Raw genomic sequence first — 23907 nt, forward strand, 5'->3', positions numbered from 1 at the left:
CCACATTGCTGTTGTCTTTGTAGCAGCAGAAAGTAAAAGCTGTTGCAGTCCACAGCGTGTTCTTTTCCTTTCTTATAGGCCTTAGGTTTTATGTTTGAAGGTTAGGGGTCAAAGTTTAGGGTCAGGGATAACGGATCATGGTTCAGGAATATGATTTAGGAATCACGCTTTATGGTCACAGGTCTAGATTTAGGGACAGGGTTTATGGGTCAGCGTTGATGGGCCAGAATGTAGGGCTATTTTTTAGGGTCAGGGTTTAGGGGTCAAATTATATGGGTTAAGGTTTGGGGTTTAAGGTTAGGGGTTAATGTTTAGGGGACAGGGTGTATGGGTCAGCTTGTAGGGCTTTGGACCCTGCCAGAGAATTGCAGTACAATGATGTTGTGCGCCTGAAGTCACCGTTTCCACTTCTTTGGGATGTCCGTCCCAATAAGTCCCAATATACATTTTGGGGAGTGAGAATTAAGCGCATATTGGTGACAGAATGGGTTGCTTTATACCAAGAAGAACTGGCACCGGCAAGGCAGGGGCCAAGGTGTCATTGGCCCCAGCCTTGCACACTATGCACACGCACGCATACACACACCACACATGCACGCATGCATACGCACACACCTTATCTTTAAGTCACAAATCCATGCCTCTATTGCTTCCCATCAAAAGAGCATAATATCTCTGTTCTCTCAACCAAATGTTCCCTCAACCGTAACTCTATAACCTCAACCTTATCCCTAACCCCAACCCTGAGGATACATAGGGCTGATGGAACATAAGACTGACCTCTCCCATCAACCCTAAAGTCGTGATATAACAAAATATAGATAGGCTAATGGTGATTATGATGACAAGTGACACAAAAACATTGCACAGTGTTTTAAAAACAAATGAACATCTAAAAATGAAAAAAAAAATATGACTGTCTCTCCTATGAAATAACAGAGGACTAAACCTAACTAGATATGTATTCATTATTTACCCACCCATTTCCGTTTTTAGCTTTTAGCTGAATACAAGCACTTGGAGATTATACATCTACGTGTAACACATTTTTTTACCACAATCAGATGAAACGGTATTTTATTATTATTGTTATTTTTAGCTCTCATATAAACTTCAGAAACTTCAGACTTCAGAGAATTGGTGTCGGGTGTGTTCTGAGCTCTCCCAGATCACAGCGCTCGCTCTGAACATTGGTAGGTTCAATTCAGGTTCAATTTAGGTTCAATTGTGACATCACACGAACAGCTGGCTCAGATTTTGAGGAAGTACAGAGAAGCTGCACAACTCCAGTGGAAGAATGTTAAAGGGACATGGAGAGTTCTGTATCTGCACATGTCACAATCTATAGTGAAATATATGCCTCCTAGAAGAGCTAAAAGTAGACATATCACAGAGTGTGTGTGTGTGTGTGTGTGTGTGTGTGTGTGTGTGTGTGTGTGTGTGTGTGTGTGTGTGTGTGTGTGTGTGTGTGTGTGTGTGTGTGTGTGTGTGTGTGTGTGTGGACAATATGATTGTACCTCAATGCCAAGTTTGTGTGGTTTTTCGTTTGTAATTTTATAAACCTCAATGATCATTTTTGTAGACAATTCTGCATGGTAAGCTATTACATCTTCCAGTTTATCTATAGATTTCTCATGGGGATGTCACATGTATACATTTCCCATGTTTTGTCTGTGTATATAGATCTTCTGGTAGGCCTACATGTGGATAGAAACATTATTTGATTTGAGTCGATTCATTTTAGTCACGTTTCGCCAAAATCTTTGCGTGTACCCACTTTTCGTCTACCCAGACCTGCAAGGCAAACAAGGGCATGGCACCCCATACTGTACCTTCAGGTCATGATCCAGTCACTCTGGATAAGAGCATCTGAAAAATGCCTAGATTGTAATTGTAAATTACTAGAACCTCTAGGGTTCGACACATGCCACTGCCGATGTGATAGATACTGTATAGCTATATATGGAGATCTGTGTGTCTGTCAGTCCTTGTCCCTTTTATGGCCATACTGTATATGGAGATCTTTTTATTTGTTAGTACTTGTCCCTTTTATTCCCATGTATGGAGATCCCATGAGTATATATAGTCAAAGTATTAACAGACTTTGGGTTATGTGCTGTACAGCAACAGTCCCTTTTGGCCCCAAGGACCCCTTCCTGTTTGAACCACAAACAGAGCCAATAGATATCAGCCTTCTGTTGTCTTTTGTTATTATTATAGTCCATACTATATGTGCACACTCAAAATATTGGGCAGACTTTTAGTTATATGGGTTCCTATGAGTCGATATCGCAGCACAATTTGGAATTATACAGCAGCCTAACAGAAGGAGAAGAGAACTAACCATCTCATCATCATGTGCAGAGGACTTGAATTACTGCCCATCACCTGTTTGGAGAGGTCAGTTCCATGGAGAAATTAATGTTTTCCTCTGGGGTCCGGGGACCCCAGCGAATACTTCATGGGGGTCCCCGGACCCGACGCATGGCCGGCTATTCATGGTCGAGTGACCATCAGTTTATATTGAGAGAGGGACCGTCAAAGGGGGAGGGGCATGCATGAGGAAAAACAACAGATCTTCAAGCTGACGCGGGTCGCTATAATGGAGTAGCCTATATACAGACAATACCGTGAGTAATGTGCAAGGGTGGAAAGTAAGTGCAACATTATTAGCTGGTTAGTGGTTTGGCATGATAGATTTTAGGGCGAAATGTGGTGTAAAGGAGAGGTGTTCTGGCATAACATAACAACAAACTGTCCCGCCCCCTCCCCCCTCTGTAGTGTGTGTGTGCGTGCGTCCGGCCTCGATAGGTCACCAATGTTGTCTTACTTAAGATTTAGCACAGTTAGAAGAGTTAAGTTTTGATTGATTGATTGATTGATTGATTGATTGATTGATTGATTGATTGATTGATTGATTGATTGATTGATTGATTGATTGGCTGGCTGGCTGGCTGGCTGATTGGTTGGTTGGTTGGTTGGTTGGTTGGTTGATTGATTGATTTATTGATTGATCCTCAGAAGAGAAATTCATTAAAAAATGTGAAGTTTAGTCTGGGTTTGGTGAGGTTAAGGCTAGGGCAAGTGGGGGTCATTAGAGACCTGGGTCTGTCCTGAAGTTGCTTAAGGACTGCCAAGCAGATTGGGATCTGCTTGGCAGCAAGCTACACTCCCAAACTGCAGACAGGAGCTGACCTTGAAGACTTTACTGCAGGAACAATTCAATAAACTAATTGCATTTGTCTGACTGAATGGCACAATTTACAAACCAGTAGGCCCTACACATGAATGTACCTTTATGAATGTCATATAATGACACTATTAAATAGTATACTATACTAACGCAGATAACGCCACTTTGAGGGTGAATGTGTGGCTATGAATGCAGGCACAGTGCTAGGGGTGGGCCTAACGTACAATTGTACTATCTTTTCTTAACTTGTATTTATAATGATTCAAATTAACATTTAACAGTAATGCCTCAACAACAAAAAAATATAATTTCCCTTTCTAAATAAGTAAATACATTTTGATAATGCATGTAGCTGTTTGCCAACTGCCATTAAGAGAGAGAGAGAGATACTTCCAGTAGGTGAACTTCAGGGCGAAACTTGAAACACATACTGCTGAATTATGTTAAAACTGCATGAATTTGGTAGACACAATAGACTACTTTACAATAGGCCAGACTATTTTGCATATTATATATTTTTTTTACAGCTGAACTGTATCACTCACAATATCAAACATATTGCATTACACGCGATAATTATGGACTCAAGGCAGTCTGTTTCACGGTTACATTATAAACATTTTACATTTCAGTATATACAGATGGAATATGGAAAGCAGGTATACTCAAATGGTACATATTCATTTATTCTAAAGTGTTACCCATATTAATTACTAAATATAGCTGCAAGCAGCAATGAGCGGTTTCGAGAATAATGGCAGACTGGCAGACTGTGACAGAGTGGCAGACTGGCAGACTGGCAGACTTTGACAGAGTGGCAGACTGGCAGACTGTGACAGAGTGGCAGACTGGCAGACTGGCAGACTGTGACAGACTGTGGCAGACTGGCAGACTGGCAGACAGACAGACTGTGGCAGACTGGCAGACTGGCAGACAGACAGACAGACAGTGACAGAGTGGCAGACTGGCAGACTGTGACAGACTGGCAGACTGGCAGACTGTGACAGAGTGGCAGACAGACAAACAGACAGACTGTGACAGAGTGGCAGAGTGGCAGACTGGCAGACAGACAGACAGTGACAGAGTGGCAGACTGGCAGACAGACAGACTGTGACAGACTGGCAGACTGGCAGACAGACAGACAGTGACAGAGTGGCAGACTGGCAGACAGACAGACAGACAGTGACAGAGTGGCAGACTGGCAGACAGACAGACAGACAGTGACAGAGTGGCAGACTGGCAGACAGACAGACTGTGACAGAGTGACAGAGTGGCAGACTGGCAGACAGACAGACAGACAGTGACAGAGTGGCAGACTGGCAGACAGACAGACAGACAGTGACAGAGTGGCAGACTGGCAGACAGACAGACAGTGACAGAGAGAGAGAGAGAGAGAGAGAGGGAGAGGGAGAGGGAGAGGGAGAGAGAGAGAGAAGGGGAGAGAGAGAGAGAGAGAGAGAGAGAGAGAGAGAGAGAGAGAGAGAGAGAGAGAGAGAGAGAGAGAGAGAGAGAGAGAGAGAGAGAAAAGAAAGAGAGAGAGAGAGAGAGAGAGAGAGAGAGAGAGAGAGAGGGAGAGAGAGAGAGAGGCAGTGAGAAAGAGAGGCAGTAAGAGAGAGAGCGAGAGAGAAGAAGTGAACATGCATTAATTAACAAAGTCATGATTTTTGTTCAGTAAATTATATTTGGACCGGTTAAATTGAGGTTTGAACCAGGGACCTATAGACTTGTGGGTAGACAGTGTAAAGGATAAGGATAATTCCAGGTCCGTTCATGAAAGTCCTTGCGGTCTTGTTTCCAATGAGGGCCTGTGAGCAATTAGGGGTTAAGAGTCTTGCTCAGGGACAAATTTCATTTCATCGACACATTTGCTGGCCTGGCCTGGAATCGTACCTGGGGCAACCAGGGCCTCTGGCTCCCTAGGTGGGCTCACTAACCACTCAGCTATGGCCACAGTACAGACTGAGCCATTGGATAGACAGAATTGGATTTCATATGTGGTAAGTTATCATACAGCATGGGTTGCTTATTATATACATACAAGCTCATAACGCGTCACATTGTAGATCGGCTGTATGTGGTTACTGTAGGTGTTGTATTAATAATTACATCTGCAAAGTAACAAGTAACTAAAGCTGTCATCTGCTGTAATTGTAGTAGAGTAGAGTAGTAAAGTAAAAGTACCTAAAAATTGTACTGTGCATGTGGCAGGTGTGATTGGTGATGAGTGGATCCAATCCATGGGAATAGGGGGAATTCCAAATGATGATCACCTCAACGCATTGTTGGGGACAGGGATCGAACCAGCGACCTAAGGATTCACAGGCTGCCTCTCTTCTCATTGAGCTAGAGATATGGCCTCCCTGATGGTGTCTGTTGATATCTATAGGTTTTTCCGTCCATTATGAACCAAGCCTCTATTTCGCTAACTACTGTAGATCACTGGTTCACAAAACATTTACCAATAAAGTTTTTTTTTTGTCTCCTCGGACTGGAAACTAGTGAAAATAGTCGACCTACAAGCTCACAACGCGTTGCTATCTGAAAAGTTGTGAGATTGTAGATCGGCTATTTTCACAAGAAAGTATGTCATACATAAAAAGCAACTACTCTCAAAAAAGCATTTCATGTTATTGTTTAAAAATTGCACATGTCTGAATTAACAGGGTCATGTTTTGTATAATGCAATATAAATGTAAACTGTAATCAGTGGGATTTGAACCAGGGACCTTCGGCACATGAGGCTCACACTCTACTGGTGGAGCTATTGAATCGACAGCATCAGATAGTGAGAAAGGAGAATCCAACAACACAAAACAAAAGGGCAAATGAATTACGTCATACATTGAAAATAACTACTTTCAAGTATGCATTTCTCGTTATCTTTAACAATTGCACATGCATTGATACAGTCATGTTGTGTGCAATGCAATTGAGTTAGAGGTCTGCATGAGGTGAGATTTGAACCAGCGACCCTGTGGTATCAAGGCAGATGATTAAGCCATTGGGCCAACAGACCCGAACTGATGAAAAAGGAGTTCACACACACGACACACTTTCACGCAAATTGCTCAGAAATGCTGGATTTAAATGTTTTTCAAACTGCTCAAAATTGCAGACAATCTAAGGGCGGAGCTTACTGGTCAAAGTGATAGATATGTTCCTCATTGATACAGTCATGTTGTGTGCAATGCAATTATAATGAAGTCAACTTGAGGTGGGATTCGAACCAGCAACCCTGTGGTTTCAAGGCAGATGATTAAGCTATCAAGCTATTGAACCTACACACCTGAACTAGTGAAAAGGGAGTTCAAACACATGACACACTTTCACGCAAATTGCTCAGAAATCCTGGATTTAAATGTTTTTCAAACTGCTCAAAATTGCAGACAATCTAAGGGCAGAGCTTACTGGTCAAAGTGATACATGTGTTCCTCATGAGTCAAGGCACATGTGTAAGCAGGTTTAACGGCTGTCGGCCAAACGAGGCATGACTTTTGCCTGTTTAAAGTTTGCATTTTCAAAAAATTGCTATAGCGCCCCCCTTTGACCAATTGGAGTAAGATTGGTTTCAGTGATACTTGGAATGACCTTCTACAATATTGCAAAGTGTCAAACAAATGCGAGTCTGCATGTATGTTTTAGGGGCAGATGAATAATTGTCATAAAACTGCAATTTTCATTGGCTTATAAAAGCTTAACGTTTTCACTTATGGAAAATCTGCTTGCTCACGTCTGTCGGCATTGGTCCAAAGTTCATGTGTATACAGTTTCGTACAGATTGCTCAATCTGTACGAAGGAAGAGTCTTTTTTACTGCTTTTCATAGAATTCGAAATGGTGGGAGATCTAAAGGTCAGAGGTCAAAAGTCAGAGTGTGAAAGTTGTTAGGCATGAGGAGACGCATGTGTGCATCGAAGTTTCATGGCTGTGGGTCAAACAGGGCATGAGTTGTACCTGTTCAAAGTTGGCATATTTCAATTGAGTGCTACAGCGCCACCCTTTGGCCAATGTTTGTGAGTTTCGGGTTTTCGCCGTTTGGCATAGCCCTCTACCATATTGCCGAATTTCATAAAAAGTGACCACGCGGTTAGGCCAGAACTGGCAAAACCGGCGGAAGAATAATGAACTCTTACAGATGTAATAGGGTTCGAAGCCTGATAGGCTCTCGAAACCTAATAATTAACTGGAGTCGAGTTAAATTAATTTCCATCAGAGTTTTGGGGGTCATTTTGTTTTGCTTTGAGGACTTTGAGGGCCGGATTGAGATGGTCGTATGTTGCCCATGTGTGATCCGTTCTAGATCCAAGGAATCCGGGGGATTTTGACTGTATGACCTTACGGATCAAAGGTTATATGCCAAAATGTGAAGTGGGCTGTTATAGCACCACCATGAGGCCAATTTAGGGCGGATTCACACTGCGGCCTTGGAACCAGCCTTGAGGCTGGTAGGAAGGAATACCTGGGAAGGAATTGGTAAAGCGTGTGCACTTTGTGAGAAGTTTTATAAGGTTTTCAATAGGGGGCGAGTCTAACTTGTTTGCAATGTTTTTTAAAAAGCTATACCCTTACCTAATACCATTCCAAAAATCTAAAACTTCTCACAAAGTACACTTATAATAGATGCTAGCTTTACCAATTCCTTCCCAGGTATTCCTTCCATCCAGCCTCAAGGCTGGTTCAAGGCCGCAGTGTGAATCCGCCCTAAACATGGGGTAGGGGTTTTCCTCCTGGGAATGTGCGTGCAAAGTTTCACAGCAATCGGACGCTGTGTTCAGCATTTGTGGCATTTTGTGCAAGACGGGCCACTCCTGCAAACTTTGCAAGCCAATCGTAGCCAATCGGAATGGAATCTGAAAAATCTGATTGATATGTTGTGAGTATTCGACATATCAAGAAGTGTGTATTTTTGGGACAGAGCCTACTGGGAGTGTGCGTGCAAAGTTCTATGCAGATCGGTCCAACGGTGCCGGAGATTCGCTGCTCACACACACACACACACACACACACACACACACACACACACACACACACACACACACACACACGGACACACACACACGGACGGACAGACAGACAGACGTACAGATTGACAGAAAACAAAAACATAGTCTCCGGCCTTGGCCAACAAGTATGCATAAAATGTATGGGAATGTATCTCCAGTCATATATAAATTACATGAAGTGAGGGACAGGTCAGTGTACTAAACGTTGCATGTAACACCGACATGACAATCAAGTGGCAGCATTGAATAACAGAATAGGTTAATGTGCAGCAGGTAGGCCAGATATTCACCTGTTTCCTAGGCTGTGTGTTTTCCACTTCCTGTCGATTTGATCCAATGAAATCCAATGAAACTGGTCAGATGACCAATGATATCCAATGAAATCGACAGGAAGTGGAAAACACACAGCCTAGGAAACAGGTGAATACAAAATTTGTGAATAGGTAGAAATGTAAGGACAGATGTACATCTCCGATGCACAATTCATCCTTCCTGGGCTCGTTAAAAACACCAGTCAGCACAGCCTGTAAGATTATCAAAAGCTCTAGCCACCACAGCCACAACCTGTTTCACACTGTCTCACACTGATTTCAGTTCTGACTTTTAAGTGAATGATAGAAAAGTATTTGAACATTCAGAATCTTTGATCCTACATCAAATGACAGGCCATTATTTGCTCTCCTGTAAAGTGGGTGGCTGATGCGGCAGTTGTCACGCTGGGTCACCAGCGGAATGCAGACCATTTGCCAATGGAATGTCGACCATGTGGACTCGACGTGGTCTCTGTATGTCTTATCTCTGTATGTCTTCTACCTGAGACACACATACAGCAGACTGACTACACACACACACACACACACACACACACACACACACACACACACACACACACACACACACACACACACACACACACACACAGACAACATGAAAAGCTTTATCTCTTTAGAAACCCTCCTCTGTCTTCTTGTCTCCGTCCGCCAGGCCGAAAAGCATGGCAGCGACTATGTTTTTCACCCTGTCCATCTATCCGTCTGTCCGTCCGTTCGTCCATCCGTGTGTCCGTGTGTCCGTCTGTGAACAGCTTATCTCCGGCACCGTTGGCTGGATCACAGCGAAACTGTGCACACACACTCCCTGGATGCCAGAGCAGAACCTGGCCCAAATTGTTCACATGGGCCTGTTATAGTGCCACCAGGAGGTCGCCTTTTGCAAAACACATTTTTTGACAGTACTCCTACAGATTTTGTCCAAACACATACAGTATAGTCATTAACAGGTTTTTCAGATTTTTCATATTCCATCCTGATTGGCCAAGATTGGCTTCCAAAATTTGCAAGAGTGCTCCGTTTTTAACAAAATGAACACAGTGTGCAATTTCAGTGAAATTTTGCACGCACATTCCCACTAGGCTGAGGAAGAAATGCCCCTTGAACATTTTCAGCCTCATGATGGCGCTTCGTGTATTTACCTATAACTGCACAGATCCTGGAGACAGATCTGTGTAAAACTTTGTATGCGCACTTCCTACAGGCCAAGGAAAACCTTTGCCCTGCATTTTTCCCATCTGCCTTTTATAGCGCCACCAGGATTTCACGCAAATCGGTACACATGATCTCTATTGTCATGTGATCAATGTTGGATTTTTCATGTTCCATCCTGATTGGCGAATTCCGAACATTGCTGGCCCACAATAACCTACAGTAGCTGACCTGGTGGAGACCTGTGCTCCGAGGAGCACTTTTTCTAGTTCCTCCTCTCTTTCTTCTCCTCATCTCCTCCGCTCTCTCGTCCAATCTCTTGTCCATGAGAAGCTTACTTCAATAAGTATTGTTCAATTCTCAAATAAAATGAATCACTCAATCCTCTCGTCACTTCTCCTCTCCCCTCTGTTCCTGGTCTCCTCTCTTCCTCTCCTCCCTCCTTTCAGCGTAACTATTGCCCCTGTAGGAGATACTGCTGTTGCTAGGCAACCACTTACCCTTCATGTTCCATTTTTAGAATACAGCTGTGACAGACATAGAGGGGGGGGGGGCAGACAGACAGAGAGAGTGGTCCAGAGAGATACGGAGGGACAGATATAGAAAGACAGACAGACATCGCAGAATCAAGCGATATAAAGACAGATATACTGAGAGAGATAGAAATCGAGAGAGCCAGGAAGATTGGGGGAGAGTGGGGGAGGGGAGAGAGAGAGCGAGAGAGAGAGAGAGAGAGAGAGAGAGAGAGAGAGAGAGAGAGAGAGAGAGAGAGAGAGAGAGAGAGCGAGCCAGAGCCAGAGCCAGAGCCAGAGAGTAGTGGAGACCGTTAAGGTGGACTGTATTTCAGGTTACTGATGCAGGATTAAGCCGGGCTCGCCTTGGGGTGTCAGTAAAAACACAATGAAGCCAATATCCTCTCTTATGCTGGTCATACAGGCTGTATGCTTGTTGGGAGGTAGCTGTGTAGCTAAATGTGTCTTGTATGTGAGTGTGTGGTTCTGTGTGTAGTGTGTGGTTCTGTGAAATACAAATGAAATGTAATGCATTTGCTTCCAATAACAAGTAATAATGTAGTAATAATGTTAAAGCTTCAATACATGGTAGACAAGAAATCTTTCCCATAATGTGAAGTTAAATCAGAATATTGACCTGACACTAAATAGCAGATGGAGCCCTCCTGACCTTACAGCCCATATTCACACATGTTAGCTGCTAAAATCAATTCACAGCATTTGAAATGTTGCCAATTGATATGAACTAGCTATTGAAATATAACGCTAAACAACAGTACTGCTGGTAACAAACATTTGTAGCATTAATGTAACACCAGGTATGTGTTGCATGAACACGCACGTACATTCCAAAGGAGAACAAAAAAGGAGCTGCACAAGCTGCCACCTGACTCTGTTTTCGATCATCACATGTGATCTTCCACAAGGGTTGCCCACAATGCCCTGCGATATCAACAAAGACCGACCAAAGGCTATTGCCCAAAAGAATACTAACTGAAATCATAGTCTTTCTTAAAGCTGCCCCAAAAGATGCTAAGTGCATTTACTATCAAAGAAAGGCTAAAAGCCCCATTGTGGGGAAACTGATCTAGCACTATCTGCATTTTAATCAGCTGGAAGGGAAGGGAGTACAATCAGTCTAGTGACAGGTCTTTTTTTTTAAATATATATTTTTTTTAGCACATTGGACATGCTGGTCATTCATCTCATCGGTACTGCAGCACAAAACGATGTGGTGCCAACTGGAACCCAACCTGAACCCTGCACTACCAGAACCCAGATTTAAAATATATATATTTATTTCTTGAGTAGGCGTGGCCTAGATCGGCTCACATGGGTCAGTCTGGAATGAAAATGAAAAGGCATTTCAAATTGAAATGCAAGAAAACGCGATTGAGGCTGAACTTGCCGGCAGCAATTGAAGGACTGACAGTTAATATGTGACTTGCTCAGGGATACCTCAACACATTGCCAGGGCTCAAACCTGGGACCATCTGCTTCCCTAGCCTGGGACCAGACGAATCTGCGAGTGCAAAAAAAAATTGCACTCTGCGATTTGGGTCTGGCGCGACATTACAAAGTCTAAACCAGTTGTGCTATAAACACGCCCCCTTCTGTGGCCAACGCGGAAGTGCCTTTTTCAAACAACCGCGGACTATTTTTTTTCGCCGATAAAGTATAGTTTTGGACCATGACGTCGGCGCGCCGACTCAGCAGACCTTGAGGCCGAGGAGACGCGCCCGAGCGCCTCCAGGCGCGAGTGCCCGCGTCGACCGGCCGATGGTCTGCTAGTCGACTCAGCGCCGTTCGAGTTATGCACCGATAGGGACAGAATAGTAAATAATGTTTTGGTGAGAGCTTTTGCCCCAACTGTCACCCAAAGTGGCTACTGGCCAATCACAGCGCGTCCTTGCACAAGCGTATTGGCCAATCATGCACAACTGGTTTAGACTATGGAGTCACGCGGGTCTGGCACCGCTCCATAGAGAATCCATTTCCTGTTCCAGAAGACATGTGTAACCAATCAGGGCCCAGTATTCGAATATGGGCGACTGTAATTGGTAGTTGGTTGTAGGTCTAACCAATTGCGTTGAGGGCCATTGTTTTGATCCCGCCCCTTGGGAAACAAAACGTCCTCATGGAAGCACCAGACTCATAGGCTCTCTACCCATTCAGCTATGCCCATTTAACCAAATGTGTTCCTTCCCAAATGGAGAACTGTATGGCAGTCTAAAAAGCCAGGAGCTGGGCAGAGACAATATAATAGAGTCCACACACTTGATAAAGCTCCAAAGGTATTTTACATTTTTACCACCGAGCATCTAGGTGGTTAAAAAACAAACAAACAAACAAAAATAAACCTTTGGAGCTTTATCAGGTATTGTTGTCACAATCCGTGTCATGTTCTGTATACCTGTTGTTTTCTTGTGTTCCTTGTTTCTTAGTTATAGAAAATAAAAGGAGCACAACTGTATTGTAAAGCACTAACTATTAGTAAGTGCTTTGCAATACAGTTGTGCTCCTTTTATTTTGTTGTAGTGTATTTCTTGTTTCTTAGTTTTAACTAGGGTTTAACTTCTACTTTACGCTTTACTTTGATGTAGAGTCCTAGTTTCCTGTCTTCCCTAGTAGCTGTTGCCTGTCTTGTCTCACACCAGTCCTGTCATTAGCAAATGTTGTTCACCTGTGTTCTGATTCCCAATGTTGATTACGTATTGTGCTCACCTGTGACCAGTTACCTTATGTGTATTTATATCCCCTGTTCCCTGCATGGCTGGTCTATAAAACAGTGTTACATGTGTCCTTTTTGGATCCTGGTTTCGCGGCAGTGTGTGCTTCCTAGCATTTTCTCTGTGTATTCCTTATTTCCTTGCTCTCCCAGTGCATTATTTTGTGTAATCTCCTAGTGCTCCTCATGTTCCCCGTCTTGGTGTTAATAAACACTTAACCTGCTCTTGACTTCGTCCTGCATTTGGGTCCTACCCTCTCCTGACTCAATCATAGGGAATGAAACAGACAGGGTCTCAGAGGCTGCCAGGGGGTCAGGTAATGGCTATAACTCAAACACAGACCATGGAGATGAGTTAAATTCTATTGATTTAAGATCTGACAATGATTTTACATACTATTAACAATATGACACAAATAACCAGTTGACAGTTTGCAGTTATTGATCTTCAGAGTGTTAAGAGGCCCTTCCACCATATAAATGTAAGAGAGAGTCCAGGCCCAGATAACATTAGTGGCTAGGTGCTTAAAAAGTTGTGCGCAGGGCATCTGAGTACATTATTCCACTTCCTTTTTTCACAGTCGGTTCCTATGATCTGGAAACACTCCATAATAGTCCCAGGAGCTAAGATCAATACTCCAAAGGTATTTAACAACTTCCGGCCAGTCGCTCTCACTTCCTTATGAAAATCTAAGCTAATTAAGAGTGAGGTTTTATGGCAGACAGAGAACAGTCTAGAGCCTAGAGTTTGAGAGGTGTACAGCATGCCACCTTATCCTTGTTTTTAAACCTTTTGTTTAACCCATTCAGTCCGGGAAAGAAGCTGTGACATTTTAGATTTTACCTATATAGCGCAGGGGTCCTTGGGGGGTTCCAGGGGGTCCCCAGTGAAAGTAGTTAATATAGCGTCACAATCATTTTAACCACTTAAACCATCAAAAATAGCAGGTATACAAGCATGAGCTTGTAGATCTGCTATTTTTGAAAAATCTTGAACATTTGTGATGGGTGTCAGCCAAATACATAGGTGACCAAATTTGACTGGGAGACAGTCATCTAGCATTTTTTCATTCTCATTTTTTCATGTCATATGAAAGCAGGGAATCATAGCAAAATAATGATATATTGGTTGATACGATTGAGTGAATAGTTTTGAAACTACAGCTTAGAACTGAAGTCAAGTTAAAACTCTTCAGTAGAGAAAACACCACTTAAATTAGAGGTTGCTAGACATAACCTTATATCTTAGCTACATGTTTATGCATTTATTTCATATTTACATGTCGATTTAAGCTCTGACATTTATCTCAGAGCTTAAGAGCATTTTAGGGGGGGGAAATTGCAATTTTTCCCCCTGCTTTCCTGAATAATGGGCACCAGGGAGATGACTGTGGGGGTCCTTGACTTGAAAAAAGTTTGAGCAGCTGCACCACTGATCTAGCAACATAAGTTTTTCAGAAAACTGTTAGGATTTAGAAGATTTTTTCTTATTCGGCCTCAGGTATTAATGGGTTAAATATCTTGAGACCCCTAAGGCCCACAGCAGGCATTTATTCATTGATTTATTTCCCTCTGCATTTAACACTATCCAGCTACACTTGTAGAGAAACTTATTTCCCTCTTTAAATTGAATTTGAACGTTTGCTGGATAGTGGATTTTTTAACTGACAGATCACAGTGTGTGAGGGTCAATTCGTACTTTAAACAGCTGTATTATCCCACTGGTTCTCCTCACGGCTGTTTATATTATGTGTAACGACTGTCAAAGCACTCATGAAAATAGGCATGATGAACTTTGCTGATAATTCTGTGATTGTGATTCTGTGATCAGTATGTGACGCTGTCATATGAATGAGCATAAATGTGTGTTCAACCATGATGACACTTTTTTTTTAAGTCAAAGCATTGAGCCTGTCTTAACATTCTGTATGGTAGAGTGGTATGGTAACCTGAATTTGTACAATAAAAACGGACTTAATAGCGTAGTCAGAGTGGCAAGTAAAATTTATCAAGCTGAGCTTATAACGACATCTACCATCAGCAGGTTCTGAGGAAGGCCAATGCTAGTTTGGATCTTTCTGATCACCTGATCACCTGCAGAGGGAGTTTGAGTCATTGCCACCATTGGGCACTTAAGGCTGCCTGCCTGCCAGAAGCAGGGATCCATTGTCCCAGTAGCCACTGGTCTGCTGAACTCCACAAAATAAGCTCTGAATCCCATGTTGAATTACTTTTGCATGGACTATGAGCTGTTGTGTCTGCAATCTGCATTTATTGTCTCCGTCAGGCCGAAAGGCATGGCGAGAGAGTATGTTTTACCCCCAGTCCGTCCGTCCGTCCGTCCGTCTGTCACCAGCTAATCTCCGCCACCGTTGCCTTGATCGCAGCGAAACTGAGCACACACACTCCCTGGATGCCAATTCCGAACTTCTGGCCCAAATTTTTCACATGGGCCTTTTATAGCGCCACCAGGAGGCCAATTTGTGCAAAACATATTTTTTTACAGTACTCCTACAGATTTTGTCCAAAAATCTCGCGAATCGGTACACAGTATCTCTATAGTCATTAAACACAACGGGTCTTTCAGATTTTTCATATTCCATCCTGATTGGCTAAAAATGGCTTCCAAAGGAGTGCTCCGTTTTGAACAAAATGACTCAAATCATGAACACAGCATGCAATTTCCGTGAAATCTTGCACGCATATTTCCACTATGCCGAGGAAGAAATGGCACTTGAACATTTTCAAATCAGCCTCATGGTGGCGCTATAACAGTCGGATTCATACCTATAACTGCACCGATCTGTGTAAAACTTTGTATGCGTACTCCCTAGAGGTCAAGGAAAAACCTTTGCCCTGCATTTTTCACATCTGCCTTTTATAGCACCACCAGGAGGCAGACTTACGTAAAACATTTTTTATATTACTCCTTCCGATTTTATCCAAATTCCACGCAAATCGGTACACATGATCTCCATAGTCATGTGATCAAGACGGATGTGTTTGATTTTTCATACCACTTTTTTCTCTCCTCTCCTCTCCTCCACAGTGGGAAGTCATGACTACGAGTAAGGAGCAGGATTTTTTCCAGTATGTTGAAGATCGAGGGTTGAGAACCTACGACAGTCTGGTGATCCAGAATGCCTCAGACATATCCAGAGAGAGTGACCGCATCAGAACCCAGAACAACTGGAGCAAAAAGAAACGGCAACAGGAAGCCATTAAGAGGTAACTTAACTGCTAGCTTTAGCCTGACTCCTTTTGTCACTGCTGGTGTGAAAGCAGCGCGAGTTATAGTATTGTCCTGATTGGAGAAAAAAAGAACCACGCAGGTCTCTAAATTATTGCATAGCTGCCCTGGTCCAAACAGATAAATGTAACTAAACCTGACCCCATTTGTGAGGTGTGAACAACTAGCTTTATAACAGGGTAATTAAAGTCATAAAATTCATGCAGGCCGGAAAATTGTAAGGAGGGATACAAAAACAATACTGTTTTGGCTAAGATTTGATTTGGGAGCCCCATCCTTTCCATTAATAAATGATTTGAAATAGAAAATGATCAGACACGTATACCTAATAGGCTCTATGCACAGCAGCCATATTGGAAATAAATTGGGCCTCTTCTTACTTCCTTCACAGGTGTTACCAATGATACTAATGAAGGCTCTGTTCCATTCTGGTCAGGGTGCTGATATCGTGCATGTTGGCTCACTAGAAACACTCCATTTTGGTTCCCAAATGGCCCCTTATGGTGGGTGTGTAACTCTGAGAGTGTACAAATGGAACCAAATGGACCCGTAAGGGTCCATTTGGTTCCATTGGTTCCATTGGTATCACCTGTGAAGGAAGTAAGGAAGGGGCCCAATTCATTCCCAATATGGCTGCTGTGCATAGATAGAGCCTATTGCCAATGTAGCCTACACAACCAAATGTGTGGCCAGGCCTGCTTCCATTAATCAAACTCAGACAATAAGCAAAACTTTTTCTTTTTCTAACATTTCTATTACTATGCTGTTGTGTTTTCCCCACCAGGATGGGTGAGGATGTCGCCCGGGCAACAGAGGGGGGTTATTCTGGGAGACATTTCAGGTTGGGGTGCATGACGATGCCAGCCCCCCACCAGGACAGACTTCCCCCCTCTCCCTCCCATGGTTTCACAGTCCGTTCCCAGTCGCTCCACTCAGTAGGAGGGGGGAGCGACGACAGTGGCCCCAACTCCCGCAAGCTGCCACCCCCAAAACCCAAGAGAGACCCCAACACCAAACTGAGCAGTAGTGCTGAAGCTGTGGACGGGGTCCCAGAAGCCTTGAAGGGGCCCCAAGAACTGAAAGACTCACAGGAAAAAATGGAGGGTGAGCACACACACACACACACACCCACACCCACACCCACACACACACACACACACACACACACACACACACACACACACACACACACACACACACACACACACACACACACACGTCTGTCTACCGTGGCTGGTAAGGTGCTCCTTACCCGTGTTTGGAAATGCCATGCTAATAATTTGCGAACAACCAGATGCTAGCGCAGGGATGGTCCCTGCCTCAATATGTACAGTCAAACAACAGTGAGTATAGTAAACATTACATTACAAACTAACATTTACAGCAGTAACCTAAGCAGGCAATGATATTGTACATCCCAGAGCGTGGTATGCCCCCCCCCCCCAAGAAAAGAAAAGCTCTGTGGTTGCTCTGCACAGAATACTGTCTAAGCACTGTCAGCTCTGTATTGTATTACGTTACATAGACACAGTATTTGTTGTTTGTTTTGTCACATAGACACTAGTGGAGGCACAACTGCAGATTCTATTTCCAACGAGCAGTTGAACGTTGTTTTTTTTTTTTTTTTTCTCCTTTATTTACCCAGGGTAGTAGCTGAGCACAAGTGCTCATTTTCAGCAACGCCCTGCACTGGAGAAAGAAACAGACAGGGACAGGCTAATATCACAGACATTTGATGGGGCTAGTGTGGTGCAGTAAGAAAGTGCAGGAGATTTACCCTCATGCACATTTCATACACTGTTATGCACATCCAATTTGGATGAATGCAATTTGGTGATGCAGCAGGCTGTCTCTTCAGTAACACCCATGGGTGATTCCCCCCCCCCCCCCCCCCCCTCTCTGACCTCAGTGGCCTTTCTGTATTTTTCTCTCGATCCCTAGGAGAGCTGCAGCTTTGGATCAGTAGACCCTGTGCGTCACAGACACAGTGGAACTTTCAGAGTCGCTCTGTCAGCACAGTTCATGAGAACAGGGAACTTTCACTCATATACAAGAACCCTTACTTCAGCAAAGAAAGAAAAATCCAAGGCACTCTTTTGGCAAGATTGTAAAAAAGCCTCTAATTTGATGAATATTTCATTGTAGATATATTAGAAACAATACATATTATAAAAGGGGATACAACCCATGCCTAGTGGCACGCTGACTTCAGATTGATTTTCCTTTTAATCAAAATATCTTTGCAGGATGCGTTTTTACAGCTATTTTACATTGAAACTACATTCTGATAACATAACTGACCTCATGAAATATGTAATCGATATTTGCAAGTCTGAATAATAGCTGTTCATTTAATTTATAAATGAGGTGGCAGGACTGTGTGGCAGATGACAGACAGATGACCCGGTATGTGCCCCGCCAGAACCTGTGACCACGGCCTGTGGTCCACAGGAAACTGCGTGACAACCACTGTCACCACCACCATGCACCACCACCACTACTAATATCGCTTCTCTTGGCTCCTGTTTGCTCAACATTATCAACTGCTCACTGGTCTCATGCCGTGTCCCCATCTATTTAAAAAAAGGCCATACAACCGCTTTAAAAAAGCCTGGATTTGCCCCTCACTACACAATCATTGTATAATATCTGTCTGTGTGTCTATAGGCTTCAAGGGGAGAATGCCACCTCCCAAACCGAAGAGGAACCCAGACACTCAGCTCAGTGCTTCGTTTGATGAGTCCTACATCTTCCGTAACCATGGAAGCCAGAACTCGTCGCTGCGACGGCGGCGGGACAAGTCGTGGTCTCAGGGCAGGAGTCCAGATGAGGTTGAGCCAGTTTATATAGAGATGGTCGGGAACGCCCTCGAAGAATCAAGAGGGCGACAGGACACCACTTCCGAGGACGAGCCGAGTGAGGAGAGCGTATATGAGGAGATGAAGTTCCCCGCGACTGCCTACGATGACTTCCTGCCCACTGACCCCCTACCACTTCCTCCTCCCCCCTTCCCTAATCTCCACACCCCCCGACCACCCCTGCTCACCTTCCCCCCCGCCCCCGCTCAGTGCTCCCCGAACTCTGACGAATCACCGTTGACCCCAATAGAGGCCCACAAACTCCCCGCAATGGATGTCAGAGAGAAAGAAAGGGAGGCCCCCCCCACCAATACCATCACATCCTCTGGCCGTTCCTCCGCCCCTCCCCTCTCCTCCACTCAGACCATCACCTCCTCTGGTCGTTCCTCTGCTCCCCCCCTCCCCTCCAACCTCTACAAGTCCTCTTCTGGGTCCGCCCACAGCGGCCGTGCACGTAGCCAATCAGCATGTCCCTCCCCTGTGAGCATGGGCGGTGCGCTGACACCTCTCAGCCTCAAGCGACCGCCTCCATATGACGTGCTGATGGCTGGCTGCGCCCAAAAAGCCCACGTTGGCGTGACTAAGAACAGTAATTCGTCCTCCTCTTCTGGACGCTCCAGGACCCCAACCGCCCCACTAGATAGCTACAGCACCGCTCCCACTATCACGACTGCCACTTCTGGTACTAGTACTGTAGTACCACTGGATGAGATCGGCAGCCTGCTGAAGAAGAGAGGCTTCAGGGGTAAGCAGTGCTAAGCGCTATATCATTATGAACAATTCACACTGATACAATTCAGACATTTAGCAGATATTATGCTCCTATCCAGAACAACTGCAAGGATAAATGGACAGGGTACATGGTCACATAATTGGGTGTTACAAAGTAACTAGGTAAACATCAAACCTAGCATATGTTTAACCCATTAAGACCTGGGGGCGATTCACAAAATGTTTTCTAAATCCTAATATTTTTTTTTTAAACATAAAAAATATAAAAGATATAAAAGATATAAAAGATATAAAAGATAAAAAATATATTAAAAAATATAAAATAAAACAAATAGAAAATAATATGTTGTTCCAGGGACCCCCAGAAGCAAAGATTTGAGTCGCATTAAAAAATCGCATTGAATATATATATTCAAAGATTTGCACAAATGTTCACGATTTTTCAAAAAATAGCAGCTATGAGCTTGTATATCTGCTATTTTTGAATAGCCAAAAAATCTTAAAATGACGCACATAGCTGCGTTCCCAGTCTAAATGGATTAAACAACATGCTATCTACATTGTATGTGTGAAAGGGTTAAGCAAGAAACTGCGCAAGTCAAAATAAGGAGTGCACCTTCAATTAAACAGTCCCTCTCTCTCCAATCCTACTGAATCTGTCTATCTTCAATCTAACTAAAGCTGTGTCTCTGTCTCTAATCTAACTATAGGTCTCTCTCTCTAATCTATCTAAATCTGTATCTCTCCGACCTATTTGTCTCTCTCCAATCTAGCCACTGTAAAGCTGCCTCTTTCTCTCTCAAATCTAACTAAATGTGTCTCTATCTACAGGCTAACTAAAACTGCACCTCTAAAGTCTAATCTAATTAAATTAGTCTCTATTTCCAATCTAACTAAAGCTGTATGTGTGTCTCTCTCTAATGTGTCTTTCCAAGCTTCCTTCACTTCAAGGTTATTGTCACATCACGATTTTACAGTTACAAAAGAGTGGGTGAAAAAATAAATTGTCCAAGCTTCCCACAACATGCAGTTATATGATAATTCTTCTATAAATTCGCAAAATCTCTGTGTGTGAGTGTACTTGTCCTTCACACATCTTGAGAATCACCTGACCGATCGACTTCAAACTCGGCACACGTATCACCCAGAGGGGGACCAGATGGAGTGCGGTGCCGGGCGTGAAGTCACACTGATTGACAATAGGCTCTATGCACAGCAGCCATATTGGGAATGAATTGGGCCCCTTCCTTACTTCCTTCACAGGTGTTACCAATAATACTAATTAAGGCTCTGTTCATTTAGTGTAGCACAGTGGTTGTCTTATTTTGGGTTTTGGGAACCAAAATGGAGTGTTTCTAGCGAGCCAACATGCATGATATCAGCACCCTGACCAGAATGGAACAGAGCCTTCATTAGTATCATTGGTAACACCTGTAAAGGAAGTAAGAAGAGGCCAAGCCCCCAGAACCCAGTGGTTTCATTGAAGCCAAATGGACATGCTGGCCATTCATGGTACTGCAGCTTAGGGGCTCCTACACGAACGAGCGAAAACGGTTTCGACCAATGGGCTCGACTCACGAGCATGCGCGCGAGCTTGCGCACGGGGCTGTGCACCTCTGTGATGCAAAACGCGTCACAGAAGTGACGCACCCGGAAGAAGGGGTGATTTAGGCCCATGCGCTGGGTGAGCAACTCTATGCAAGTGGATGGGAGGAGATTTCGAGTGCCCTCTCTATTATTTTTTAACTCTATGGAAGAGGCCCACTTTCTTTCCAATATGGCTGCTGTGCATAGAGCCTATTGTCCAGAACTAGCCTGGAAACCAGACGAAACTGCCTGTGCAAAAAAAAAAAAAGATACGCCCATGGGCATATTATGGAGATCTGCCGATCCGACCGATATGCCCATATATGGGTATATACTGATGATGATATAAGGGAACTCCATAATCCATATATGGCATAAATGGCCATATATGACAATGGGTGCAACAGGTAAAACGGGTATTGTTATAACCGGATGGGGCATGCATTCCCAACTTGCATTGTTCCACTGAAGGTCGGTGCCCAAAGAGCACCAGTGTAATAATAATAACTAAATATCTCTCTCTCTATGTCTCTCAATATATATCTCTCTCTCTCTATGTCTCTCTAACTAAATGTCACTTCAATCTAATTAAAGCTTTATCTTTATCTAATTTAAACTAAATGTGTCTCTCCAATCCAATAAAAGCTGTGTCTCTCTCTCTCTCTAATATAACTAAATGTCTCTCTCTCTCTCTCTCTCTCTCTCTCTCTCCAGCAGAAACTGGCATGATCAGTGGGTGTGAGGAGTGGGAGGGGCAGTCACCAAGCCCCGCCACCAACATCTCTTATAGTTCTGGCCCCTGTAGGAATGGCAGATCATCTGTCAGCCCCACCCGAATGGGAGGAGGTATGTAATGTCTGTCTGTCTGTCTGTCTGTCTGTCTGTCTGTCTGTCTGTCTGTCTGTCTGTCTATCTATCTGATTGTCTGTCTGCTTTACTGGTTCGTCTGATTGTTTCTTTCTCTCAATCTCTCTTTCCAGAAAGCAAGACAGGTTATAAACTTGGCCGATCTGCCTCCACGTCTGGGGTTCCTTCCCCCCATCGGCAGCACCTCCACACACACCCTGCTCTCACCCAGGTACTGACAGACAGACAGACTGCTGCTGACGACAGACAGACAGGCTCTGACAGACAAACAGACAGAGAGGCCGTTGCTGACAGACAAACTGATGCTGAAAGGCAGACAGACTGGTGCTGACGGACAAACAGTTATACTGGGAGACAGACAGACAGACAGACAGACAGACAGACAGACAGACAGACAGACAGAGACACAGACTGGTGTTGACAGACAGACAGGCTTTGAAAGACAGGCAGGTATTGATTGACTAATAGACTGGTACCAGCGTGAGAATGTGTCTGTTGTCCTGCAGTTCTTTGGTGTCTGTCCTCATCTCTGTCAGTGTCTGTTTTCATGTGACATTTTGGATCAAACTGAATCATCCATCTAAACATAATCACAACAGTTGAAATGTTGAGGAGGTTTAGATCAGTTCAGAATGCTGGTCTTTTGTTGTTTGTTGTGTCATTGTCTATGTTTCCATGTGCATCATCTGCATTAATATTTGTGATTCTTAATGATCCTGTTGGTGTGCTGGTACAGCATAACCCACAACCCAACACAGAGAAACACTCATCCCAGCTACGAGGTACATGGAAAAGTTTGGTTTGATCCAGAGGCCTACTGTATGTAACTTTGTGGGATTAGTGTTTTTTGGCTTTAACCTTTTTCACTACCACAACAGCAGTTTGCTTAAGGGCTATATTGCCATGGTAACTGATGCTGCAATCCTTATCTTCTCCCGCGTTGGTAAAATTCCGAATAAATGGCAATTAATTTTAGTGACAGATGTCGACTGACGCGTCGCAATGATGTGTCTCACGACGTTCAGAGATTGGAGCATGCATACTGTCTGAAATTTCACCTACAGTGTCGCCACAAAATGTAAACAAGGAAGTTGTCGTGTATGAATGGTCGCAGACGCTTCAACTCTAATTGGTTGGGAAGACGAAGTAAGCTCTTTTATCACGGAGATGCGCAAGACCACATTCACCAACTTGTTTATATATTGTGGCGATGTTGTTGGCAAGTCGCAGACAGTATGAATGCTCAAAACTCGTTTGACACTCAAAGCATAAATTGGCCTGTACGGGACGCTCTCTGGGAAGGTTGGACGTCCTCTGCATATACATTTTTGTTGTTTTAATGTCACTTTCGTTGTGCGATGCACTGCTGAACACTTTGACCTATACAGATCAAAAATATAAAATGTCCACACATTGACTAATCCGTTTTTGGAACGAAGGCGCAATCCCTTGACAATCTATCCATAAAATGAGTACAAATTAGTTTTAGACATCAGCTAAATTCTTCAGCCTTCCCTGGTAAATTTAGGCACGAACATGTGGTGTGGCTTGTATTAAGAAACACAATGATTCAAATTATGATAACGTGCCAAATAGGAGAACATTTGAACATGAAAAGCTAGGCTAGTCAGAATCACAATCAGACGTGTTAGTTATGTAGCCTATGTATGTATGTATGTATTTATTGCTAAATATGT

At 43.7% G+C, this 23907-nt stretch overlaps 1 protein-coding gene across 1 annotated transcript in view; it reads left to right on the forward strand.

The window, feature by feature from the left end:
* Positions 1-23907, forward strand: part of LOC311050626 (neuronal tyrosine-phosphorylated phosphoinositide-3-kinase adapter 2-like) — a gene marked incomplete at both ends in the record, with an annotated part of 51566 nt that overhangs the window by 14038 nt on the left and 13621 nt on the right. Inside the window, 6 exons of the mRNA XM_084064712.1 lie at positions 15966-16144; positions 16951-17270; positions 18834-19769; positions 22061-22189; positions 22324-22421; positions 22947-22992. Coding sequence (XP_083920838.1) covers positions 15966-16144; positions 16951-17270; positions 18834-19769; positions 22061-22189; positions 22324-22421; positions 22947-22992 — 1708 coding nt within the window. The remainder of the gene's footprint in view (positions 1-15965; positions 16145-16950; positions 17271-18833; positions 19770-22060; positions 22190-22323; positions 22422-22946; positions 22993-23907) is intronic.

Source organism: Gymnoscopelus microlampas (assembly GCF_963454915.1).
Source record: "Gymnoscopelus microlampas genome assembly, chromosome: 8".
Taxonomy (NCBI): Eukaryota; Metazoa; Chordata; class Actinopteri; order Myctophiformes; family Myctophidae; genus Gymnoscopelus; species Gymnoscopelus microlampas.